General features: G+C 45.4%; 2 protein-coding genes across 3 annotated transcripts in view; both read right to left on the reverse strand.

Annotated features, from left to right (window-relative positions):
* Positions 1-987: 987 nt before the first annotated feature.
* On the reverse strand, positions 988-7,072 carry si:ch73-361p23.3 (tumor necrosis factor receptor superfamily member 4). Its single transcript, XM_064305724.1, has 6 exons — positions 6,463-7,072; positions 6,148-6,258; positions 5,641-5,775; positions 4,920-4,992; positions 3,739-4,591; positions 988-3,531 (listed from the first exon to the last, which is right to left on the reverse strand). Exons 1-5 carry the CDS (start codon positions 6,551-6,553, stop codon positions 4,294-4,296), a joined length of 708 nt encoding a protein of 235 aa, XP_064161794.1. The 5' UTR covers positions 6,554-7,072; the 3' UTR covers positions 988-3,531; positions 3,739-4,293.
* Positions 7,073-11,286: 4,214 nt separating this feature from the next.
* LOC135237735 (rho guanine nucleotide exchange factor 19-like) overlaps positions 11,287-22,421 on the reverse strand; it is a 28,437-nt gene continuing 17,302 nt past the window's right edge. The window contains exons 2-16 of one of the 2 annotated variants that reach the window (XM_064305127.1): positions 21,700-22,318; positions 20,681-21,169; positions 19,669-19,810; positions 19,494-19,576; positions 18,760-19,016; positions 18,324-18,484; positions 17,045-17,197; positions 16,743-16,872; positions 16,255-16,329; positions 15,918-16,007; positions 15,323-15,486; positions 14,778-14,936; positions 13,426-13,505; positions 13,026-13,130; positions 11,287-12,413 (exon numbers count right to left, since the gene is read on the reverse strand). In XM_064305127.1, coding sequence (XP_064161197.1) covers positions 12,256-12,413; positions 13,026-13,130; positions 13,426-13,505; positions 14,778-14,936; positions 15,323-15,486; positions 15,918-16,007; positions 16,255-16,329; positions 16,743-16,872; positions 17,045-17,197; positions 18,324-18,484; positions 18,760-19,016; positions 19,494-19,576; positions 19,669-19,810; positions 20,681-21,169; positions 21,700-22,297 — 2,844 coding nt within the window. In that variant the 5' untranslated portion in view covers positions 22,298-22,318 and the 3' untranslated portion in view covers positions 11,287-12,255. The remainder of the gene's footprint in view (positions 12,414-13,025; positions 13,131-13,425; positions 13,506-14,777; positions 14,937-15,322; positions 15,487-15,917; positions 16,008-16,254; positions 16,330-16,742; positions 16,873-17,044; positions 17,198-18,323; positions 18,485-18,759; positions 19,017-19,493; positions 19,577-19,668; positions 19,811-20,680; positions 21,170-21,699; positions 22,319-22,421) is intronic. The other variant, XM_064305128.1, reaches the window with a different exon arrangement.

A 22,421-nucleotide genomic window follows, 5' to 3' on the forward strand; every position in this document is an offset into this window, starting at 1 on the left:
AAATATCAACAACCATTTTGGCACAATTGGTAAAAAGCAACATGTTTTTGAGGGGGAGGTCATACTTCCTGGACAAAGTGTTTTGGCTCAAATCAGGCTAATGACCTTATACATTTGGACTCCCACACTATAGAATGTAACACATGAAAGATGCATAACTAAAATGAAATTAGTAGGAATTACAGTGATTTATTTCAGAGTAGGTTGAAAATTCTCCGTAACGTAGGAAACCAAGAGCAACTACGGCAGCTCAAGAATAATCCCGCAAAGCCGACGGCAGGGATTATTCTTGAGCAAGGTATTGTGGGGAAATTGAGTCCTATGAGGAAACCTGGTGAAATACATTTAGTATATAGCCCAATTTGTAAATGACATGGAAGTTGAGGTTGATTGAAGTCCATCAGGACCTACACATGCATTGTGCAACAAAAGGAAAAAAGCCAATGGGATTCTGGAATGTACTGGAAAAGGTATTTAGTATAGTCAGTCAAGGTTATATTGATGTTGAACAATATCCTCAGAGTACTGTGTGCAGTTCTGTGTAATACAATAAGAAATATATTGGAACATAAGGCAAGAAGAGGGGAAACTAAATTGGTTCTAAATTGGCAATAAAACATAACAAAGACTTATTTAAGCTTCTCAGTCTTGGGGAAAAAAAGACTAAAGGGCATTTGATTGATGTTCTTAGAATCATAAATGTCATTAACAACATAATCAGGAGGTAGTTTTCACAAAAAGTTCTCAAAGTCAAAGAGAAGCTTTTTAGGTGTTCAAGACCACAATTGTAAACACCAAACCGGACCATGTACTATTTGGTCTGTAAGTAAATAGCAAATATATGTAAACTGAATGGCCCATTCTCATCATTATGTATTCTTATGCTCTTTCAGCAACATTAACATATTATCCTCAGATTTGCTCATCCAAAAATAAGAGTTCAATTTCGTTCAACAGGACACAAAGATTCAATTCTAATCCAAGACATTTGCAAAAATACAAACAACTTTTATTTGTCATACAAAAAAAAGTATACAACCTTTTGTAGGCACAAATAATTACCAATGTGAACATGTAACATTTTTAGCAGGTACCACTGGTACAAATTATAACCAGAGCAGACAGGGATCAGGATCATGGGGGATCACAGAGACAGGTCAGTCTGTTGAAGCCCTCAGTTTGACCCCACCCAGGACCCACACACCGTACTGCCCTACAAAGCCTAACTGCAGCAACTACGCAAAGGGTGAAACTGAGAAAAATGGCTTTAAAGTGTTTTAACCGGCCAGCCGTCATGGTATTTGGGCATAAAAATCACCTCATGAATTCATATACAATTAGTGCAATATCACTTACATACCAATAACCCATTGGGGCTGGCCACTTCAAACACGTTAAAGCCATGTTTCTCAGCTTTACTTTTTGCGTAGTTACTGCAGGCTTTGTAGGGCAGATCCATATCCCCACGCAGCAGCATTTCTCGTCTCAGATGGTCAGCAGGAACCTTGCCAGTGTGCTGTGGCACACTCCCCCCCCCCCTCCCCTCCCACACCCCCACACCCCTCACACCCCCAGCCTTGTTCATGAAGCTGCATTGTGCATTGAGTTATGTACTTCCCCCATATTTTATTAAACCGACCATTTAGACGAGAGTTGCGTCAGTCACAGCGGCAGGTATAGGCCCTTCGCTAAAGAAAACTCTAAACATGAAAGTAATTCACTGAACTCAAGGTGTAAAGTGTACGTCATTTCCTAATCAAAAGAAAACTAAAACATCCTCTGGGAGGGAGCATTTCCAAACCCGACGCGCCCATTGTTTCAAGTCTCAACCCCAGGTGCCCTGTCGTTAGAGCCTTTTTTTTGCCTTTGGAAAGCAAAGTGAGTTTGAGGTTGGCTCTGGAAAAAACCTGCAATCTAATTAGTTCCAATAAGTTTTATCCACTGAGCTCATCCCTGTTCTCATTGTACTTCCCTTTGTCTCTCAGTATTGACCTTAGCCCAGACTGCTACTACTGCCAACAGTGCATAGTAAACATAAACATATTTTAGAGTAAAATTACTTTCAAAGGTTCATTGCTATGGTCATTGCAATCTTCTTTGACAACAACATGACAGCACATGCAGGGCAGTGGGTCCCCAGGACCCAGGCTTTTGAAAGTTAACAGGAGGATTTTGTTGTTGATCCGTTGTTTTATTGGAAGCCAGTGAAGGCCACGGAGAATGGGGGTGATGTGATTCCAGGACTTGGTATTGGTGAGGAGACGTGCAGCAGAGTTTTGGACCATTTGCAGTTTACGGAAGGATTTGGAGCTGATGTCAGACAGAAGAGTGTTTCTGTACATTTCAGTACATTTTCCTTCCTAATTGCCTTGCTAGAAAACTATTTATTTATTTTGATTAAATGTTAAAACTTTGGATCTACACAGACTTAGATGAATTTCATTTGAATCACTGCCTTCTTTTGGAGCCCCATCTATACAACACTATGGAGAAGTGTTGTAACTGACAACTTTTTTATTGGCAAGTGACATCGCCTGGACCAAGTTAGACAGACTTATTTCACATCAGCGTATCTACTGTGGGTTATAAGCCCAAAAAGTGAGGCTTTTCTAGTCAGCAAATGAACATAATAACAGTACATGCATCCAAAATGCAATATATTCCTACACAACTTGTTTCATATGATGAAAATTCTGATAAAAAGTTGTATTTTGCACCGCAAAACCTGTGTGATTACATATTGTGGGTGATCACAATAATCTGCACAATCACAATCACAATTTGCATTTGCAAAAATGTACACAAGAACCAGAAAATACTTATTTTGAGTGGTGGTTGGCATGACCGGCAGTTCAGGCACGTGCAGGGGGGGGTGGGGCGGAGGGTGCTCAAGCACCTGCCCCTTTGCCCCTTGCTGTCCAAAGTGCCCTTTTGTCAAGGCGTTTTTTGTTTGTTATGCCCGTTTTGAGCGCCTGCCCCTCTAAAGGTCTCTGCTTGGCCCTGAGGAAGTTACCACTTAATGGTAAAACACTACAACATTAATACTTCTACAACATGCAGAATCCTTGTCGAGCCTTACTCACAGAAGAAAGACTACAAAAACAAAAACAAAAAGAGTAAATCAAGCAAAAACAGCCGATTACCAATATCACAGTTGCATTAAATATTTCAGTCAAAGACTGTAGACAGCTTGAAGGTCTGCTGTAATTAAAATATGGGTGAAGTAGTGGAGACCCCCTAAAAGCTTCTTTTTTTCTACACGATTGCCATACCCATGATGGGGGTCTTTATTGGGGTTCGTATTTAACACAGAATAGCCTTAAGCACTGAGGCGTTCCTGCTATACCCATTAATGAATTGTGGGGAAGACAGCCACCCACAAGGAGGCCAGGAAACACTCACTGAAATGCTGAGTGTTCCCAATGGGTAGCAGGACACGTGTACGATGTCACGGCTGACCCTGGCATGACTTGACTAGCGAGGAGCAGCTGCTGTCTCCGCTCTCTTCCACGGGTCTGCGACAGGGAGTGTCTGAAGAGGGAAGAGAAGAGAAGGGAGGACAAGGAAATGAAATGCTCAAGACGCACACCTGACCAGGCGGCACACAATCGAGCATGAGGCACCACAACAGCTGTGGATCAGCTGCGGCTACGCACATGTCACATGTGCACAGTGCCTTTTGGCTTATGCATCACACACACAATGCAGCAAAATACCAGACACCGAGCCAATATGTACCTGCCTTCTTCTTGTAGTTCTGGGTGAAAGGAACGATTAGGTGCTTGCAGATGACAGGAGACAGAAGGATGAGAAGGAGAATTGGTGGCACAGCAATGGCGTAACCAGGGAAACCTGCAGAAGGCAGAAGCATTCAGCAATCTCAGGTTTACAGTGCAGCTTCACACATCCACTGCACTAGGCAATAAACAACTCAAGCCAAAAGCTGTTGAAAGGAATTTATTGTAAATACAATAACTGAAAAACAAAACTTGTGCAATATGAACAAAGTACATTACAGGCATTTAGCAGATGCTCTTATCCAGAGCGACTTACACAACTTTCACATATCATTTACATTTTCTTATACAGCTGGATATATACTGAAGCAATACAGATTAAGTACCTTGCCCAAGAGTACAACGGCAGTGTTCTACCTGGGAATCAAACCACTGAGCTGTAGGTTACAAGACCAACTCCTTACCCATTATACTACATTGCCAACATAAAAAACGTATTTTAGCATATGCATATCCAGCCATTATATTATTCTTATTTTGCCCTCATGGTGACTGCCTACGGGATGCGATGAGAAATACCTCCAGGCTTCGAGACTGGAGGTGTGTCTGCACTCAGAGAAACAGATGCGGAGGCAGAGGCGGTGGTGGGTGGAGTGACGGAAGGGGAGGCGGAGGCGGTGGTTTGGGGAGACGTCATGGCCACGGCTGCAGACAAGGTGACGTGCTTCTTGTTGTCGAGGCCCGAGACAGAAGAAGGATCCTGGGGGTTGGATGTCCGGTTGTTCCCCGGGTCGTCGTGACACTCCACATCCGAAGTGTGAGAGCCCGGTTTCCTCACTCCCCGGGTCCCGCAACTGGGCAAGGGAGACAACACGTGAGCAACATTCAAACATCCGCCATCCACTGTCCCGCGGAAGAAAAATTCCCTTGAGGAAGAGGAAAAAGTCCAGGTTCAATCAAGACTCTGAATGACTGACTTGATGAAAAGAAACAGGACTATAGTCATAAAGCATTCACTCTCTGTTTTCCCACTTACGATGAGGCTAAATAGTCAAACGTTTCAAAAGGTAAGCTGCCCTGATTGAATTTTACTTTTCTCTTTGATTATCTCGGAAATTATTGTTGATTGGATAAATGCTAGAAAAGACAAAACATCTTCAGATGAAATAAATCTTTCCGTACTTGGTCCAGTCTTCGCACTTTTTGCCAGCAATATTGTTGAATTTTCCTTGTTGACATCTTACACATTTCTTTCCTGAAACAGAAAAATGAAAAGATTTCCTTCAATATCAAAGAAATGAAAATCTCTTCAAGTAACTTAGAGACAATACACAACAGCTAAACTACAGTCTCAATGTCTTTCAAATTACTTTCCCAAAAGCCAGCCATCCAAAAACACTTAAGTTACTGGAACTAGAGCTTTGATCTTAATTTCAACACTTTTACAGCTAAAATAGAACAGTTTACTACCCAGTCTTCTGTGACTCACAACTAACAAAAACAAAAAATAGTACCACACACACAACCACACCAGTGGTGCAGGTGCAAGAGAGAATAAACAGTGTTGGCGAAGAAAATGGAGTCTGCACACCACATTAGCATCTCCCAAATACCCAAAAATTAATTTTAAAATGCACCACAACATGATGAATGTTTTGACCCCTGCTTTAGTTTTCACCGCGATAAATTTTATTTACACCCATATAAAAGCTATAAGGTCAGGTGCTTGTTGCAGTGACAGAGGGGGAAAAAACATGGCAGAAAAATGTAGAAATGTGTTTTTAAACAAAACAGCAGACAATAGGCTGAAGCTGGCAATAGTGTATAAGGCTAAAAATGTACAGAAAAATGTACAAAACATGTAGGCTGTCCAGAACAGCCACCATTTGTTCTAGTTTTTTACCTGTCTCATCCAGCTCAGAACCCCTGTCACACTTGCAGGAGCTCTGGTCTTTCTCTCTGGCGACAAATCCCTCGCGGCATCGACACTCTGCGTCCGCCGTGCTCGTGCACTTCGAAATAAACTCACTTCCCCGCGCTGGAGGAAAAAAAAAAATGAAAATGAGGTTTTCATTTATAAATAGATAGACGTGTCGACGCTCACAGAGAAGGTGGTATGCACGAAACCAGAATGTGTAGCCCATCGGAGTTCCTGTGGTTTGACACACAGCGAGAACCCCCATCAGCTCGGCAGTATTGTATACCCTCATTACATATCCTTGAATTTGTACGCTCATTTATACTGTTCTGACATTTCCATGTATATGGTAAAAAGCTATGGGAAGGCAAAGAGAAAGCTAGGTGGACCAGCAGAAAGAGAGAGAACAAGAAAGAGACATCTGAGGATAGGTTATTACACAACCCAGGAAAAATACGAGCAAAAAACCTGAAACATTCATTCATCCCATACCTTCTTCACAGGTTCGACAGTTTTTACAAGAAATTCCGTTGTTGGGTGTTGACTGGAACGCGTAGTCTGGGCAGGGTACACAGTTGCCAGTCCCGTATTTTTTCTCATGACCTAAAAAAGTTTTAAAAAATTTTCATTGTCATTATCATTATGATCATTGTCACCACCATCACCCTTGCTAATAACAAAATCTTAACAATCTTAACAGAAAAACAAACTCACAATATAAGATGTTGGTGTACAATGCTTGTTCCAGCAGGATTGTAAGTAAGCAGGGCACTGCTCTTAAAGACTGAGAAAGCCCTCATACTTTACCTGGCGGACACAAGTTTGGCGCTCCTGACAAAAACTTCAGGCAAATGCAGAACCATGTTAGGCAGCACAGGAGTCTTATACTTGCGTCCATACTTGTGCATTCAGCTGTACGGTATCTCTCCTCTTTTTAGCACAGACCTGAAATTTATACGGTCGTTGTGAACAAAGGAGACACCATTTACAAAAAGCCGTATTTTTTTTCTTTCTTCCCTTTTTTCGTTCAGTCCTCAAAACCAAGCGGTTGTGTCAGGGTCTCAGACTATCGCACTGCTTAACACAGCGCCTCTGAGCATTTCAGAGCTCATGCTAATGACATAGGCAGTTGTGTGGCACGTTTATAGCCTCGCCCTCACTTTTGAAGACACAGCGTGGAACGCTTCCGTTTGCTCTGACCTGTTTCCATTACACGGGCAGCAGGAAGTTAAGGCATTAAATCTTGCTTCTCAGGATAACCAGCAAGCGCATATTTTCACTTGCTAGTACAACAATAAAACTCCTGTGCTTTTATATCATAGTTGTATTACATCAAGGATCACCAACATATCTGCATTTCATTTGAGAGAGAGAGAGAGAGAGAGAGAGAGAGAGAGAGAGAGAGAGAGAGAGAGAGAGAAATGACATATATAATGTGTACATTAGTTTGCCGGTTGTAGAGTTGATTATTATTATCATTATTATTATTATTGTTGTTGTTGTTGCTGTTGTTGTTATTTATTTTTATTTTTTGTTTGTTCATGTATCTATTATTGTTATTACTGTTGCTCTTTATAACTCTTGCTTTGGCAACACTGTGCATGTCATGCCAATAAAGCACTTTGAAATTGTGGAATTTTTAAAATATATATATTTCAAATATATACAGGCTTTCATGAATTGAATTTTTTTTTAAATTTTCTCTTTGATTCAGTCATGAAAGTCCTCTTTCAATACTGATGAATGACAAATTACAATCTATACTAGATTTTTCTGAAACATCCTGTACAGCAGTTATTTACTCTCTTTGCAGACATTCATATTTTTGGTTTGAGTCTGGGGGAACTCCCAGGTTACCTCCACATTTTTCCTATTTTGAATTACAAAGAAATTGCAGTTGCAAGACTGATATTACTGTGAGTGAGACAGGGCAAATGTGTTGGATAAAAACTGATTCTATCAATACTTCACTGCCCATAAAAAGTGTATTAATTATATGATGGCAGACACTTCAGTAATTTAAAGTTCTATATAGTTCTGTATTTGGGCTGGCACTAAATGACATTAACAAATGGTGGAAAATATTAGACACTGATCTTCAAATACTCTATGAAACTAAAAAGGGGGAAACGCAAGAAGAAACTGGACTAAAAACCGAAACAACTGCTGTGAGAAAGTAAATCCCCCTTCCCCCACAAAAAGTGTGTCTTACTCAAAAGTCTTTCTTTATATAGCCACCTATTCTCAATTCCCTCCAGCAGAACCGAGCACAAATAGGCCTTCTCACAATTATTCAATCGGCAAAAGGTATGACACATCATTCTATTTATGAAAGCTGTGCAGGAGACAGAAAATGAAGGCGACGGTTGTGAGACACTGACAGCTCAGTAGTCTGGTGTAACACAAACGGTGTTTGGAGCCAAGCTAAGCTCTGTTGCCAGACTCTGGAGCTGGGGGAAAGGGGGGGGGGTGGTTTTGGCGAGGGGGGGGGATCATTGAGAGGTGCACTGCCTCCCACGCAACCAGGGGCACCTGAGTCCTTGGTTTGGCAAGGGTGGTCTGCTGCTGTCCTACCCCAATGGAGACACTGTTATCTGCTCTCCTGTGTTCTAAGGGCGCAAAAAAAAAGGTGACAGGTTTTCTCTGGGTTAAGAGACAAAAATCCATTGAGAATAAGAGAAAAATCCCCGCAAAGAGAGGAGTTGCCATGGTAACACCTCTGCAGAACATACAGGCAAAAAAAAAAAAAAAAAAAAAAAAAACCATGGAGCAAAGCCTATTTCAGTTGTGTAGGTGTCACTTCCTTCCTCATCTACCATAGGTTCGGAGGATGTTTCCAGAAATTGCATTGAGACTGATGCTATCTGTCAGAAACTCTTTAGATGGAAATTCGAACCATTGTTCCGGTAACACATACCCACACCTCCAGCAAAAGCGTATACCTGTACAGCGTGCATACTAAACCATCCCGGCATTCACTGTATCAGTATTGTTTTCACTTGACTGTTCTTGGCATCACAGTATAACCATGGCATCGCCAAAATGCAAAGTTTATTGGCCAAATGCCAAAATATTACTGATTTGAACTGAATGGAACAACTGCAAACCACCATGTGACAGCAGTAGTTTCTGAGGTGTGCAAAATTAAAAAAAAAAAAATATATATATATATATATATATATATATATATATATATTATATCTTCCAGACCAAATTTTCACAAAGCCAAGTTATTTGAGGAAATAAATTTAATTACTTACTTGTCTGATGGAAAATAAATCAACTTGCTTCTTTTTTTGACCAGGCATACATAAAACAAAGACAAAAACACTGTTAAGGGTACAAGTGAGGACAATTTTCTTTATAGAATACAAAAAATCAAACAAGATTAAATCAAACAATATTCACTTCACTGCTAATTTAAAACTTGCCTGAATTGCACCTGCTGCTGATCAGGCTGTTAGTGGAAAGCCACTTGTCTCTGCACATTGCTGCCCAGTTCGATTCTTCATACGTTGCAGTACGATATGTCTGCCATCTCAGTTTCCTTCAGTAACTTGGACATAGCAGCCTCTGTCCACTACACATTCTCACAAATACTGCATCACTAAGACAACATTTTGACCAGATAGGTCTTTTTTTAAAGTGATTTTAAAAAATCTGTAGATAGACATATCATCACTGCCAGATTAGTGTACATGCGCTACTTGATTGTGAAACGTACTGCATATGTCAAACACAGTGTCTTCTGCAATGACTAGTCTACATGTTAAAACATACTTAAATCCATAACCACCATAAGATCCTAATGAAGCACAGCTCATATACTTCCAATGTGTTCAAGGTTGGTAACGTGGACGACGTTTGCGAGTTGTGTGGCCAGTTAATCGTTAGTTCTAACAAAGCTGCGGTGTTTGATGATTCGAGTTTTCAGATTTGCTCGTTTTTCTGACAAAGGATAAGCCGCGTTGGTCATATAGATCACGTTCGGTGTTGTTCATGAGATGCCTTCCTGCATTTTAAATTTGAAATGTTACGTCAAAAGGGGAAAACACACTGCTTTACATTTGTACTGTAAATAAAATTGCTCCGATCTTGTTGTTATTGCCCTTACAATAACAACAACATCAAAAGTTAGATGAGGAACAGTGAAAGAGAGAGGACAGCAGTAAGGTCACGACAGTGACGCCAGCTTTTGGCGAAGACTTTCAGGGAAAACCTCTCCGGTTAAAACCTGAAAACGGACTCAGTCAGCAGAATTTCTCATAAACGAGATGAGCGCGAACGGAGGCAGCGTCCGGAGGGGGGGGAAACGAGATCCTCAAGGCCCGGGTCTGCCTGCAAAGAGCGTCGGGGGAACATATGCGGCTGTGCTGGTTTGGAAATTACAGGTTTCGCACCAAGACTGCTAGGTCTGCAACCACGCAATGACAGGTTTCCACCAGGAGGAAGCCTGATCAAACAGCCGCTACCTTAACTGAACATCTCAGCAGACGTTGAATCGTCTGTGCAAAGTCACACGTACGAGAAGGCAAGACGTTCTGAAACAAAATTCTCAAGCGCCTGCTACTTGCTGGAAAAGGATCAGTAGTTCGATTATAACTTAAAATGTATAACCTGACATCTTTATATACATATAATTGGAGTAATTGAATTATGATGTGGAGAAGATCAATAAGCATTTCCAACAGAACACCAGCAAGGTATCTAGTGTGAGGGAACCAGCCTACGCTAAACGGTGAAATTAGTCATAACTTTGAAGTAGCGATCCATTGAATTATACTTTCTCAAATGTACATTTATAAAATAATGCTGATGTGATAAAAAAAAAAAATTACCCTAACAGTAACGTTGAAAAAATTACCCTAACATTGGCATTGAAGATCAAGTTGATGATTGACAGGTAAATGGACTGCATTTATATAGCGCTTTTATCCAAAGCGCTTTACAATTGATCCCTCTCAATCGCCAGAGCAGTTACAGGTTAGGTGTCTTGCTCAAGGACACTTCGACATGCCCAGGGCGGGGTTTGAACCGGCAACCCTCCGACTACCAGACAATCAGTCTTACCTCCTGAGCTCTTACGGTAGATACTGACTGACGCTGCAAAGAAAACCCAGGAGGCTCTGCAGTAACGGGGGGTTGCTAATAAAACCACCATGTGGTTTCCTGTTTTGGTGGTTGAAAGCTTTGCTTTTCTTTCTTTCTTCTTTTTGCTTTATGAAAAATTAAGCATGTAGATTTGTCAGTAAATGTCACTTTCATTTCCCACGTTATCTCAGGACAAAAAAAAACCATGCGAACAGTAAGTGAGTAAGTGAAGCATTCGCTCCCTGCACCGAGCAGCTGGTCCACATGGCTGTGTCATGCCCTGTTTGTGTACCTTCTGCCATGCTATTTGCAGCTGACATTTAAAGCAGGAAACGAATGGTACAAAAATATTGCTTTCCTTTCAAATTAGAACCATAGAATTTTAGCTCACTGCATTTTTAACATGGGCAAATGGATTGTGTAACAAATCTATAAACAACCAAGTGATTTTTAGGGATAAAATCTAATGATGTGGGAACAAGTAATAACATCTGAAAGTTTTGTGGTTCATTTTTTTAAAAAAACAATCCACACAGTAAATTATCTGAATTATTAGCATTTATTTTGAGCTGGGAAGAAACATCTACTAGCTTATGTTAACTCAAAAGAGCACTTGCAGTTGCCTCTGAATAAAACATACTACCATATTTACATTGCCAACGCCATAACTTTGTCTCATGTGCTCTTTGAATAATTAATGGGTGTGCTTCTAGCCGTGGCATAATTTCATCTTAAATATACAGTATTTCCTGAACAAAACGGGACATTTTTATCAGAACCTGGGAATTTTGCTCTGTATCATACTTTAACTTAAAAAAAAACAGTACTTCCATGCCAATTTACATTATGGCCTATATACAAGATGAACAACTATACTCAAATGAATGCACGAATGCAGCAGTAAAAATGATCTTAAATTAAAAATAGTTTTTTTTAACAAATTTGTGAGAGGAGGGAAAAAAAAGTTTCTAGCACCTTCTGAGTTGTTCTCCAACACAATCCTCTCAAAATGCCGTGCCTAAAGTTGATGGTTTGGGTAGGGGGCAGGGAACCGGGGAAAGATGAAAGTGCTGAAATCTGTAACGGGATTAAACGCTTAACGTGGGGACTGTAGTCCGAGGGACAGTCAGGATGCAACTGTGCGCCTTCCAACTCAACCCATGCGGACCCAACACCTACTGTATACAGGAACCCGACTGCAGGGGGCAGTCATGCAACAAGCTTAGGACTGAGGTTTGGTGAAAAAGGGGGGGGGGGGGTGGCGGGGGGGTTGCGGAAGAGTCACACTGCAGTCATACTGTTCAGCCCGCAGGGCGGCGATAGTGTCCGTGTGTGTTTGGGGTGGCGCCCCTTACAGGAGTCACACTGCAGTCATACTGTTCAGCCCGCAGGGCGGCGATAGTGTCCGTGTGTGTTTGGGGAGGCGCCCCCTACAGGAGTCACACTGCAGTCATACTGTTCAGCCCGCAGGGCGGCGATAGTGTCCGTGTGTGTTTGGGGTGGCGCCCCCTACAGGAGCTCCTCCTCCAGCTTCTGGGTGGCGCACTTGATGCGGTCGTTCTCCCGGAGGTTTCGTAGCCGAGCGGTGCGACTCGTGATCTCCTCCACGTAGGATTTGGGGAACCAGCCCCTCTCCCCGTCAAATAGCCGGATCCCCTCCACCCAGCCTGAAGGGAAGGGGAGGAGCCAAGCGTTACGGTGTGAAATGAAATCTCTTTCTGCGGGAAAACGCCGGAACTCGATTCAAAGACTGAACAAGCTCCACGTGTCCCTCGATCTTCCTTCAGAGATTTGACAATTTGTCACAAAGTTCCACAGTAATAGGCATGTAAGTAAACACAGAAACAGAAAATGTACACAATGCTTTGGTAAACAGTGGTGACCAACCCTGTTCCTGGAGATCTACCACCCTGTAGGTCTTCACTCCAGGCCTTACAAAGCCCTCCTCACCCAACAGCTCAAGATCTCGTTGAGCAGCTAATTAGTAAAGTCACATGTGCCAAATTAGGGGTCAAATGAAAACCTGGGTTGGGTTGGCTACCAGTGTTTCAAAATATAGGCAGGAACATAAAAAGCACAGCTCACTTTGAAAGTGCAGCAATACGTGGACACACACAAGTACTACAGCCCTGTCTGATAAAGCCCTTTCTGAAACAGAGCTTCTGGGGGTGGACAGTCCACTTCAGTAAAAGAACTGTTCCAATGGCCTACAGAGATGAACTACAGATATGCCCGCCCAGGAGAAAAAGAGGAAGTGGACAGCGGACTGAGAGGCTCACCGTCGCTTGTGATGGTCTTCGCCTGAAGAATGTCGGCCTTCTCCAAAGTCAGCTCGTCGTGTTCCACGGCCTGGTAGCTCTTGATGCACTGCACCTGGGAGAGATCTGCACGAGGAACAAAAGTAAGGGACCAACCGCTGTTTGTTCATGACATTTTTGTTAAAAAAATAAGCACACAGTTGCAGGCTGAACTGGAGAATGTGAGGAGGTCTTCATCACATTTACTGATGGTGATGCTGCTGTGATCCCTCCACCGTACAGCCGAATTAAGCTGTCATCTCTCCACCGTACAGCCAAAGCCGCATTGGATGGGATGGAGCCAAAAAACCGCAGAAATCCTGTTCAAATGTGAAGGTATAAACATATAAACCGTCCCTCCGTCTCTCAGTAACACACTCACCGTCGTTCTCCCTCGTCTGCTCTCCACTGGACTCCAGATCCGGGGGAAACATGGCCGAGATCCAGCGCTGCTTCTCACTCCTGTACATAAAGCAGACTCGAGAGTAAACGCACACAGAAGCACCACCAGCCGGTCCCTACAGAGAATTGTCACCTTGGGTCCTTTCCTATCCCCCTGCTAACGAAATCCACGGTGCCCTCGTGTGCATATTTCCAATATAGAACACACCTCAAAAACCAAAAAAAAAAAAAAAAAGTAACATCAATGAATATAAGCGCCATCCTTCACACGGAGTTTCAATAATGAAGTGACACATCTTTCGTTGTAAAGCTGTGGTGTGAACTCGATTAATTTTTTTCACGATGCCTTCAAACCAGGGGAAACTTAGCGGCGAGCAAACGGGGGGGGGAAGGTGCTCCCGTTCCCAGTATAATTCAAATCAGCAGCTCTCACCAAGGGCCAGAAACGGGCGGACCTCCAGGAGATGGGACCTGACGTAAAATGCCCACTGAGGGGGAAAAAGGCACCGTGTGGCCCCTCTCTCTGAGACACTGTGTGGCCCCTCTCTCACTGTGTGGCCCCTCTCTCTGAGACACTGTGTGGCCCCTCTCTCTGAGACACTGTGTGGCCCCTCTCTCACTGTGTGGCCCCTTTCTCTGAGACACTGTGTGGCCCCTCTCTCTGAGACACTGTGTGGCACCTCTCTCACTGTGTGGCCCCTCTCTCGAGACACTGTGGGCCCCTCTCTCACGTGTGCCCTCTCTCTGAGACACTGTGTGGCCCCTCTCCCTCTCTCTGAGACACTGTGTGGCCCCTCTCTCTGAGACACTGTGTGGCCCCTCTCTCACTGTGTGGCCCCTCTCTCTGAGACACTGTGTGGCCCCTCTCTCACTGTGTGGCCCCTCTCTCTGAGACACTGTGTGGCCCCTCTCTCACTGTGTGGCCCCTCTCTCTGAGACACTGTGTGGCCCCTCTCTCTGAGACACTGTGTGGCCCCTCTCTCACTGTGTGGCCCCTCTCTCTGAGACACTGTGTGGCCCCTCTCTCACTGTGTGGCCTCTCTCTCTGAGACACTGTGTGGCCCCTCTCTCTGAGACACTGTGTGGCCACTCTCTCTGAGACACTGTGTGGTCCCTCTCTCACTGTGTGGCCCCTCTCTCTGAGACACTGTGTGGCCCTCTCTCACGTGTGGCTCTCTTCTGAGACACTGTGTGGCCCCTCTCTCACTGTGTGGCCCCTCTCTCTGAGACACTGTGTGGCCCCTCTCTCACTGTGTGGCCTCTCTCTCTGAGACACTCTTGCTCTCTCTCTCTCCCTCCCTCGTTCTCTCGCTCGCTTGCTCGCTCACTCACTCCGTGCGCGCCTTCAGCAGGATCTGGTGCTTGAACTGTGGCCCGTCGCACAGCTGCAGGTGGAAGATGAAGCCAGAGATGCCCTGCAGCTTCTGGCTCAGGTCCTTCACCTTCAGCTGCCCAATCCTGGCATGCACAAACACCACAAACTTCCACGTGCTGCAAACAGAGGAAGACAGGAACGTCCGTTGTACAACCATTGTGCTCAATTCTCCAAAGAACAGCGACAGCTAACACAAAGGGTGTTTGTGAAAGAGTTTCACCTCTCTGGCTAAAGAAAATACTTTGTCATTCAGTGTCATTTAAAGATGGTTAGTACATTTTCAGTACTTGAGACAGCAGCAGAATGGATTATTGAGAGGGTTGTCATGCTTTGATTCAATAAAATATACTTAAATTTCACTAAAAATAGGGCTTTTTTCTGAAAGTTCTAACTAGTTAACACTCTGATTATTTTACATGTATGTACCAGGGAGACAAAAATGACAGTTTCCTGGAATGCAAACAGTGTAAAATGTAAACAAAAGTATGTCGTCGCCGCTCACTCCTTCTTCCGGGACAGCAGAAGGCGATCGTTGAACAGGTGCAGGTAGACCGGCCGAGTGGGCAACTTCAACTTTGACCCGGATATACTCATGGTCTGCGTGTCCACCTCCAGCAACTCCCCGTGTTTCACCAGCCACCGAGACTGAGAAATCAGCGGGAAGATCTGAAAACAGAAAGTACACGAAGACATAGAATACATAAAAGACACGAAGGGTTAAACTTTCTATTTGACCTGATAATGTACCGCTCTGTTCTGCAAGAAACTGGCTTAAAGCAAAGAATTGTCACATTGGGCACACACTAATCATTGGTTGTCTTGTGAGTAGCGTTTAGGCATGTTGGATATTTCCTCAGACATACGCAGACATGGTTAGGCGCCAGCTGGTAGCTATGTTCACTTCTTTAATACGAGAACTAAATCAAGGATGTGCATTTCTGCGTACACCACAAAACTGAGTTAGAGTTTAATGAACTGAGATGTGAACTGAGATCGAAGGAGGATTGGATGTATACAGACAGACCATGCATTGTCGTGAATTTTTCTAGAACGGCTGACCAGTGCCTTCTGAAATATCTGAAAGCTTTTGACACTACCTTTCCCTCAAAGTGGATTTTCTTATTTAAGTGAATGAGTTCTTCAGTTCTCTTCATTGACTGAACACTGGAATTACATTCCTTTATGATCTGTAAAACACAGGGGAATAAATGAGTTACTGCTGGTCCATCTATGGCTCGTAAAGTTTTTTGCTAGCCTGCTCAGCGTTCAGAAATTCTGGTAAAATGCCTTCACACATGACCCTTTCCCAATAGACCTTTAAAAACAGAATCTTACTGAACACTCAAGAAAATTTTCTTTGACATGGACAATTTGTCAAATAAATTTACTCCAACATATAAGATTGGTCAGGGAAGAGAATATTAAACTTGATACCTTTTTCAGCTCATTAAAAGCTTTGGTGGCAGTGTCCTCATCTCGAGATCCAGGGGTTGTCCTCTTCAGGATATTCTGAAATTCGGAAATTATTATCAATTATATTTAATTTAAGCAACACGGATGAGAGGTCATGATATATCGAGAATACATTCACGGCTACTGTTGTTTTTGTGTGTGTGTGTATGTGTGTGTGCATACGTATGTGCGTGCGTGTGTGTATGTGTGCGAGCGTTTATGCGTGCGTGTGTGTATGTGTGTGTGTGCGTGTGTGTGTGTGTGTGTATGTGAGTGTGTGCGTGTGTGTGTGAGTGTGTGCACGTGTTTGTGAGGGGATTTCCAGTATAATCACTGTAGAATGCAGTCTCAGAATCTCAGATCTGAGAATCTGTGCTGATCTCTGCCTCTGTTGGGTTATCGTTTGTTGTAGCTGTTTCTTCCTGGCTGAATCTGATCTCAGAAGTGTTTTTGTCAGTGTAAGCCACTACCTCTACCAGCATCTTTAGCCTGGTTATCCTCTGGAATGGGAGGATGAGGAAGGAGGTGAGAGGAAGACGCTGGCAGATGGGGTCTTCCTCCAGACGAGCCAGAATTCCGGGAAACCTGGGGTTCTCCTGTCTGCAGGGTGGGGGGCGGTGGGGGGTGGGGGTACCAGTTAGATTCCCGCAGTTTCCATGACACCAACGACAGCACAGAGCTCAGTACCGTGAAGCACCGTTTAGCCGGGGTTAAAAAAGTCACACGGTCCACTCTGTGAAAGCAGCCCTACATGTTAACAAAAGGTTCTCACAGCAGGCGCTGGTAGGTCTGCTCCTGGTAGGCCTGGTTGGTGACGTAGGGAAGGTAGACCCTGCGCAGGGCAGGGCAGTGAGCCAGGACGATGTCACACACGTCAAAGCGCAGTATGTCTTCCTCCAAACGCTGCTCCAGGTCCTGCAGGAACCTGCAGTGCGGAGGGAGGGAGGGAGGGAGGGAGACAAGGAGAGGGCGTGGGAGAAGGAAGGAGAGAGGGAAGCAGGGAGGGAGGGAGGAGGGGAGAGAGAGAGGGAGACAGGGAGGGAGAGAGGGAGACAGGGGGGGTGGGAGGGAGAGAGAGAGAGAGAATGAGGGAGAGCAAAAGAGAAAATGAAACAGGTACAGAAAGAACATAGTATTCTGTTGGTGCATGTCTGCACAACTTGAGGCATCCTTAGCCTAAATATCAGCAATAGACAAAAATTGGCACATAACTCCAAACAAAAAGGATCTACCACCCAAATGATTCTTGTGTTATTTATTGTGCAGGGTAATAATTGAAACGCTGACGCATTTCGACTAATGCCTCCCTCAGGGCATGAAATCTGTCATTTCCTCTTTCTTGTTAAAAGGCAAGTGCGCAAGATCCCCACAGGTGAGAAATCCATGCGTCATACCACTAATCTCCCTCTTAATCTCAATATTGCAAATCATAGCATAGAAAACATGCACAAAAATTAGACAGAAAAAACAAACAACTGTTTTTTAAAAACAGCTCCAAAAAATATCTTTTTAAAAAACTGCTTCCAAATAGAAAATCACGCATGCCAGCCTGAAATGTAAATAATATTTGTAAAATGTCAGTTATGATGTTTCTGACTTCTTATTACTTTCTCCCAATTTAAGGTGAACAGTATTTGCAGCAACACAAGTATGTGCTCATCCAAAGCATGTTTGAGAATTCGGTGTTTCTTCTCCCCCCCTGCAGTCCACCCACTGAGCTCACATACTTGACCCAGGCTAACAGTCTCACGGATGCTAATAAGTAAACAGAACACAAGGATTGAGGAGACAAGGACAACTCTGCCAACTGAAACCCTACGTACTTCCAGGGCAATGCTACTGCTATTTATTCAGTGCCTCGGGGCACCCGGCCCAAATGGGCAGTGGGACGAACAGGATTCAACCCCAGAATGTGGAGTGGCTGTGTCCCTGCACTGAGATCCAGTGTCAGAAGGAAATAGGCCACGCAGAAGCCATTTAAAAAAAGTCCCTCAGCTTGTTTTCAGTCTAACCGCCGTGCCTCCGGGCTGACGGGCCAGCCCCTGTCGTACCTCTCGCTGACGTCCTTCACGTCGGGCAGCTTGGAGAACAGCCACTGCCTCTCCTGGGCCCCCAGACACTCGCTCAGGTCCCGGGACAGCATGAAGTGGTCCACCGCGATGGCCAGGCTGCGTATGTAGGAGGCCTCCGACGTCACCAGCTCAAATTTAGCCTGAGGTGAGGGGGCGGGAGCAGAGAAAGGGCGTACAGAGACTGACTGTGCTGACACAACCCCCCCCGCCCCCCCAGACAGATTCCTGACTCCTCCCCTTATTTTTTATTTCCCAGTTTTCCTCCATGTCTGTTTACCCCTCCCTCTTTTCCCATCGCTGTTCCTTCTTTCCTCACTCTCCCTCTTAATCCCGCCTCTCTCCCTCCCTCTCTCCCTCTATCCCTTCCTCCTCCCTCCTCTCTCTCTCTCCCACCCTCCCTCTCTCTCTCTCTCACCTCCTGCAGTTTCCTCTCCTCGTTGCTGAAGGAGTCCAGCGTGCCGCTGCTGCGCACGTCGGGGATGTCCTGCCACAGCGAGAAGGCGGAGCCCCGCGACGAGCGGAAGGAGCTGGTTGGAGAGAGGTTGTCGGGGGGCGTGGCCTCCCCCGCCTCCCCGTTCCCGAGCCTCTCGTCTTCAGCCCCCGGCTCCACCCCCTGCTGCCGCTGGATTTCCCTGTTGATGGCCACATCGCTGTACTCCTGGTACAGTATCACTGAGGAACCGAGGGCGAGAAACAAGGTGCAAGGGAATAATAAAATTATAATCACAGTGGTGAGGCAACACACAAAAATGAGAGGGAGAGCAAAGTACTAATGCTTTCTGTTTTTATTAAAAAGAACATTCTACTTAATACTTTTATGGTAGGTGTGACTAAATTTAGCTTTATGTCTGACTACATAATTCCTCATCTCGCACCAGATGTCCTCGCAATCAGTGTTGCCTTAAAGAAGTGATTTCATGTAAAGAACACTGAGTAAAATTTCAAAATATTCTTTCTGGCACCTGTTTACACTGAATTGCTGAACATTACCGCAGGGCAAAATGTTTTTCTGATGAAAAGTGGCACAGGCATTTGAACGGAGCTCCACAGGGAAGAGGGGTTTAAAAAAAGGGGATTGATGTGGGGCATATGTGAGGAAGTTGGGTGAGAGAGGGTGGGTGGAGGCGGGAGAGATTGGGGGGGTCTTACGGCTGGGCAGGAACCGGGACAGACGATTGCTGCTGAGAGTCACTGAGGTGCCCGCGTGCTCCTCTATGGAGTCCTTCCTCGCACTGAGGGGAGAGAGAGAGACACAGGGGTCACTGCCCACCTCGCCTGACGCAACGGCCTGGTGTGCCGACGTCGCCACGGCGACGGCCCTCACCTGAGCCTGGCGCTCCCCCTGTGCAGCGGCGTGGTACCGTCAGCGGGGGGCGACAGCAGAGCGGGCGGGCTGGGACCCATGGGGCTGTGGGGGGCGCTGTCACTCGACCCCCCTGAACTGCGATCTCTGGAGCTGGATTTGTCTGAGGGGGGGAGGGGGGGAGGGGGGGAGAGAGAGAGACAGAGAGAGAGAGAGAAGGAGGGGGAGAGAAAGAGAGAGAGAGAGAGAGAGAGAGAATGCGAGAGGGAGCATACAAAATAAAGATAGATAGATAGATAGATAGATAGATAGATAGATAGATAGATATTTAGATGTTTCTCCTATTCAAACCTTGCATCCGGTTTTTTGTATTCAAATTTTACACAAAAACAGTAAAAGAACATAAACGGAGAAATGAACTGAAATCAAATGTTGAAATAAAAAACGTGATTCACTTCACAATTATTTGACACTGTCTGTATTAAGGCACAGTGTGAAAGTCCTAATTGTCACTGTAAACATTTAGGCCTATGTTTGGTGCATCTGAAAAACACGTATGTTGTTAAAAATGTAAATTATGCATATTCTAGGGATAAATATCAGAACTAGATCTGCCACCAATCCTCCCTGCATTTAATGTGTGATTGTTAGCCAGGCTACTGAACTGGTCCCAACAAAAAACTGATCAGATTACTGGCACCTGCAAAAACCCCAGCCAGATGTAAACCTCCCGCATCTCTCAATAATAAAATAATTAAGAGGGAGGGTGAGAATTTAAATTTAAAGAATGACAGTTTTTTGCTAAAACTGTATATTCAGATCATCACGGCAGGACAAAAAGCATTTATTTTAGTTGCTGCGTCAAAAAGAATGTTAGCTTGCACGGGCGAATGGGAAGAGAGAAAATCAAAACAAGGGTTCACACATTTGCATTTCCCGGACTTCAGAGCGTTACGACACACATAGGTAAAAATGGGTGACCAAGGAGCCTTCTGATTGGTCAGGCCCTGCTCCTCCCCCTACAGAGACTCACTGCTGGGGCTGTGGCTGCGGGGGGGCTGCCGGTCCCTGGAGGCCACGCGGGCGGACAGGGACTTGCCCAGCTTCAGGGCCAAGGAGCTTTTCCGCTGGGAAAGCTGCAGTCGCGAGATCAGCTCCGACGCGGAGAACCGCCTCCTCTCCTGGTCGCCGTGACGACGGGCGTGGAGGCCCCCCGGCGGCGGGGGGGCCTCGGGAGTCGGGCCGCCCGCGCCCGCGCACGCCGACCCGTCCCGCCAGCTCCTGCCTCCCGGGGCTGGCTCGGGTGGCGGCGGCAGATCGGGGAGGGCGTCGGGCCGGGGGTCTCCGGCGCCGCCTGCTGGAGGGGTAGGGGAAGGCGCCGGGGGCAGCGTGGGGGAGACCAGCCCCAGCTCTAGGCCTTCTTCCAGAAAGGGCCCCGGAAATAAATACTCACACTCTGGGCTGGGGCTGCTGAGAGAGTCATCGCTCAGACTTTCGGGGGAATACACCCGCATCTTACGCCCTGCAACACACACACGGACACGCACGCACACACACGCACACAGACACGCACAAACACCATTAATTACACTCATGTAATAAATTAAACTGTCTTTTCAAGTGTTTTAATCTTGTAATGAGACTTGAAGTCTTTTCATTAGCTTGTTTTAAGTGACGTTTTGCTTGACAAGTTAAATTGTCTTAACCCGTTAGGCCATCTGGAAATGAGTAAAAAAGCATTTGTCTTATTTAGTAATAGAAATAAGATTTTAAGTCTAAATATAAGACCAAAATTTAAGTCTAAATGTAAGATTAAATTAACCTTTTTTTTTGCAGTTTATCACTATTTTGCAGTATGGTTTTTGGCTCCATAAGTTCAGGTAAGTTTCTGTAGACAATGCTGAACTGCATTCACAACATTTTGGTGATTCTTTACTTTGAAGTACTGAGGTCAGTGATAACAGAGCAACTTTTATGTGGTTTATGATTTTTTTTAAATGATTCAAATAAAACGGGTAGTTGAAGAGGCGATGTATTCAAGCAGGTGCTCACTGATAGATTTCTCTTTGATGTCCCCGTAGGACGTGCGTCTCTGGGGACTGCAGGGAGCAGGACTGCAGACTCCTAAATCTAGGGAACAGGACCTCTGGGAGTGAGGATGGTGGCTGCTGTCTGGGGACGAGGACAAGGGGAGGAAGAGAGGGAGCGTCAGAGGGGGGCGGGGCTGCGCGAAGACGGGCACGTCGCTGGATCCCTCGCTGCGTTCCGTCCCGCTGGGGTCGCGGACGACGCTCGATCCCTCGCCGTGCTCCGGAACCCTCCGTGCATCCAGGGCCGCGCGGGGGCCCAGACCGGCGCCCTCCCCCGGGTCCGGCGGGGGGGTCAGAGAGCGTCCGTTTGGGGAAGGGCAGGGGCCCAGGCCGTTGGGGGCGGGCGGCGGCAGCTCAGTGAAGGCCAGCGTCTCCTGCTTGCACACGGCCACGTGGTGATGGGGCTGTTGCGGAAAGGCCCTGTCCTTCCGGGCCTCGCTCAAAGCCTGGGACTCGGGTGAGCCCGGGATCCACATGTTGGGGCCCTCCCCTCGGCAGCGGAGAGCGTGGAGGTGGGGCTGGAAGTCAGGGAGAGGGGGAAATCCATATCCAGGGAGCATGACGAGCGGGATGCATTGGAGCTTGGAAAAAAGGACAAAAAATGTCTGCCATAAGCAAAGGGAAGTCTCATTTAAATATGAGTAATGTGTCACAAAATGGCACATTTGGTGACACCAAAAGAAA

The sequence above is a fragment of the Anguilla rostrata genome, chromosome 13 (assembly GCF_018555375.3).
Source record: "Anguilla rostrata isolate EN2019 chromosome 13, ASM1855537v3, whole genome shotgun sequence".
NCBI classification, from domain to species: Eukaryota; Metazoa; Chordata; class Actinopteri; order Anguilliformes; family Anguillidae; genus Anguilla; species Anguilla rostrata.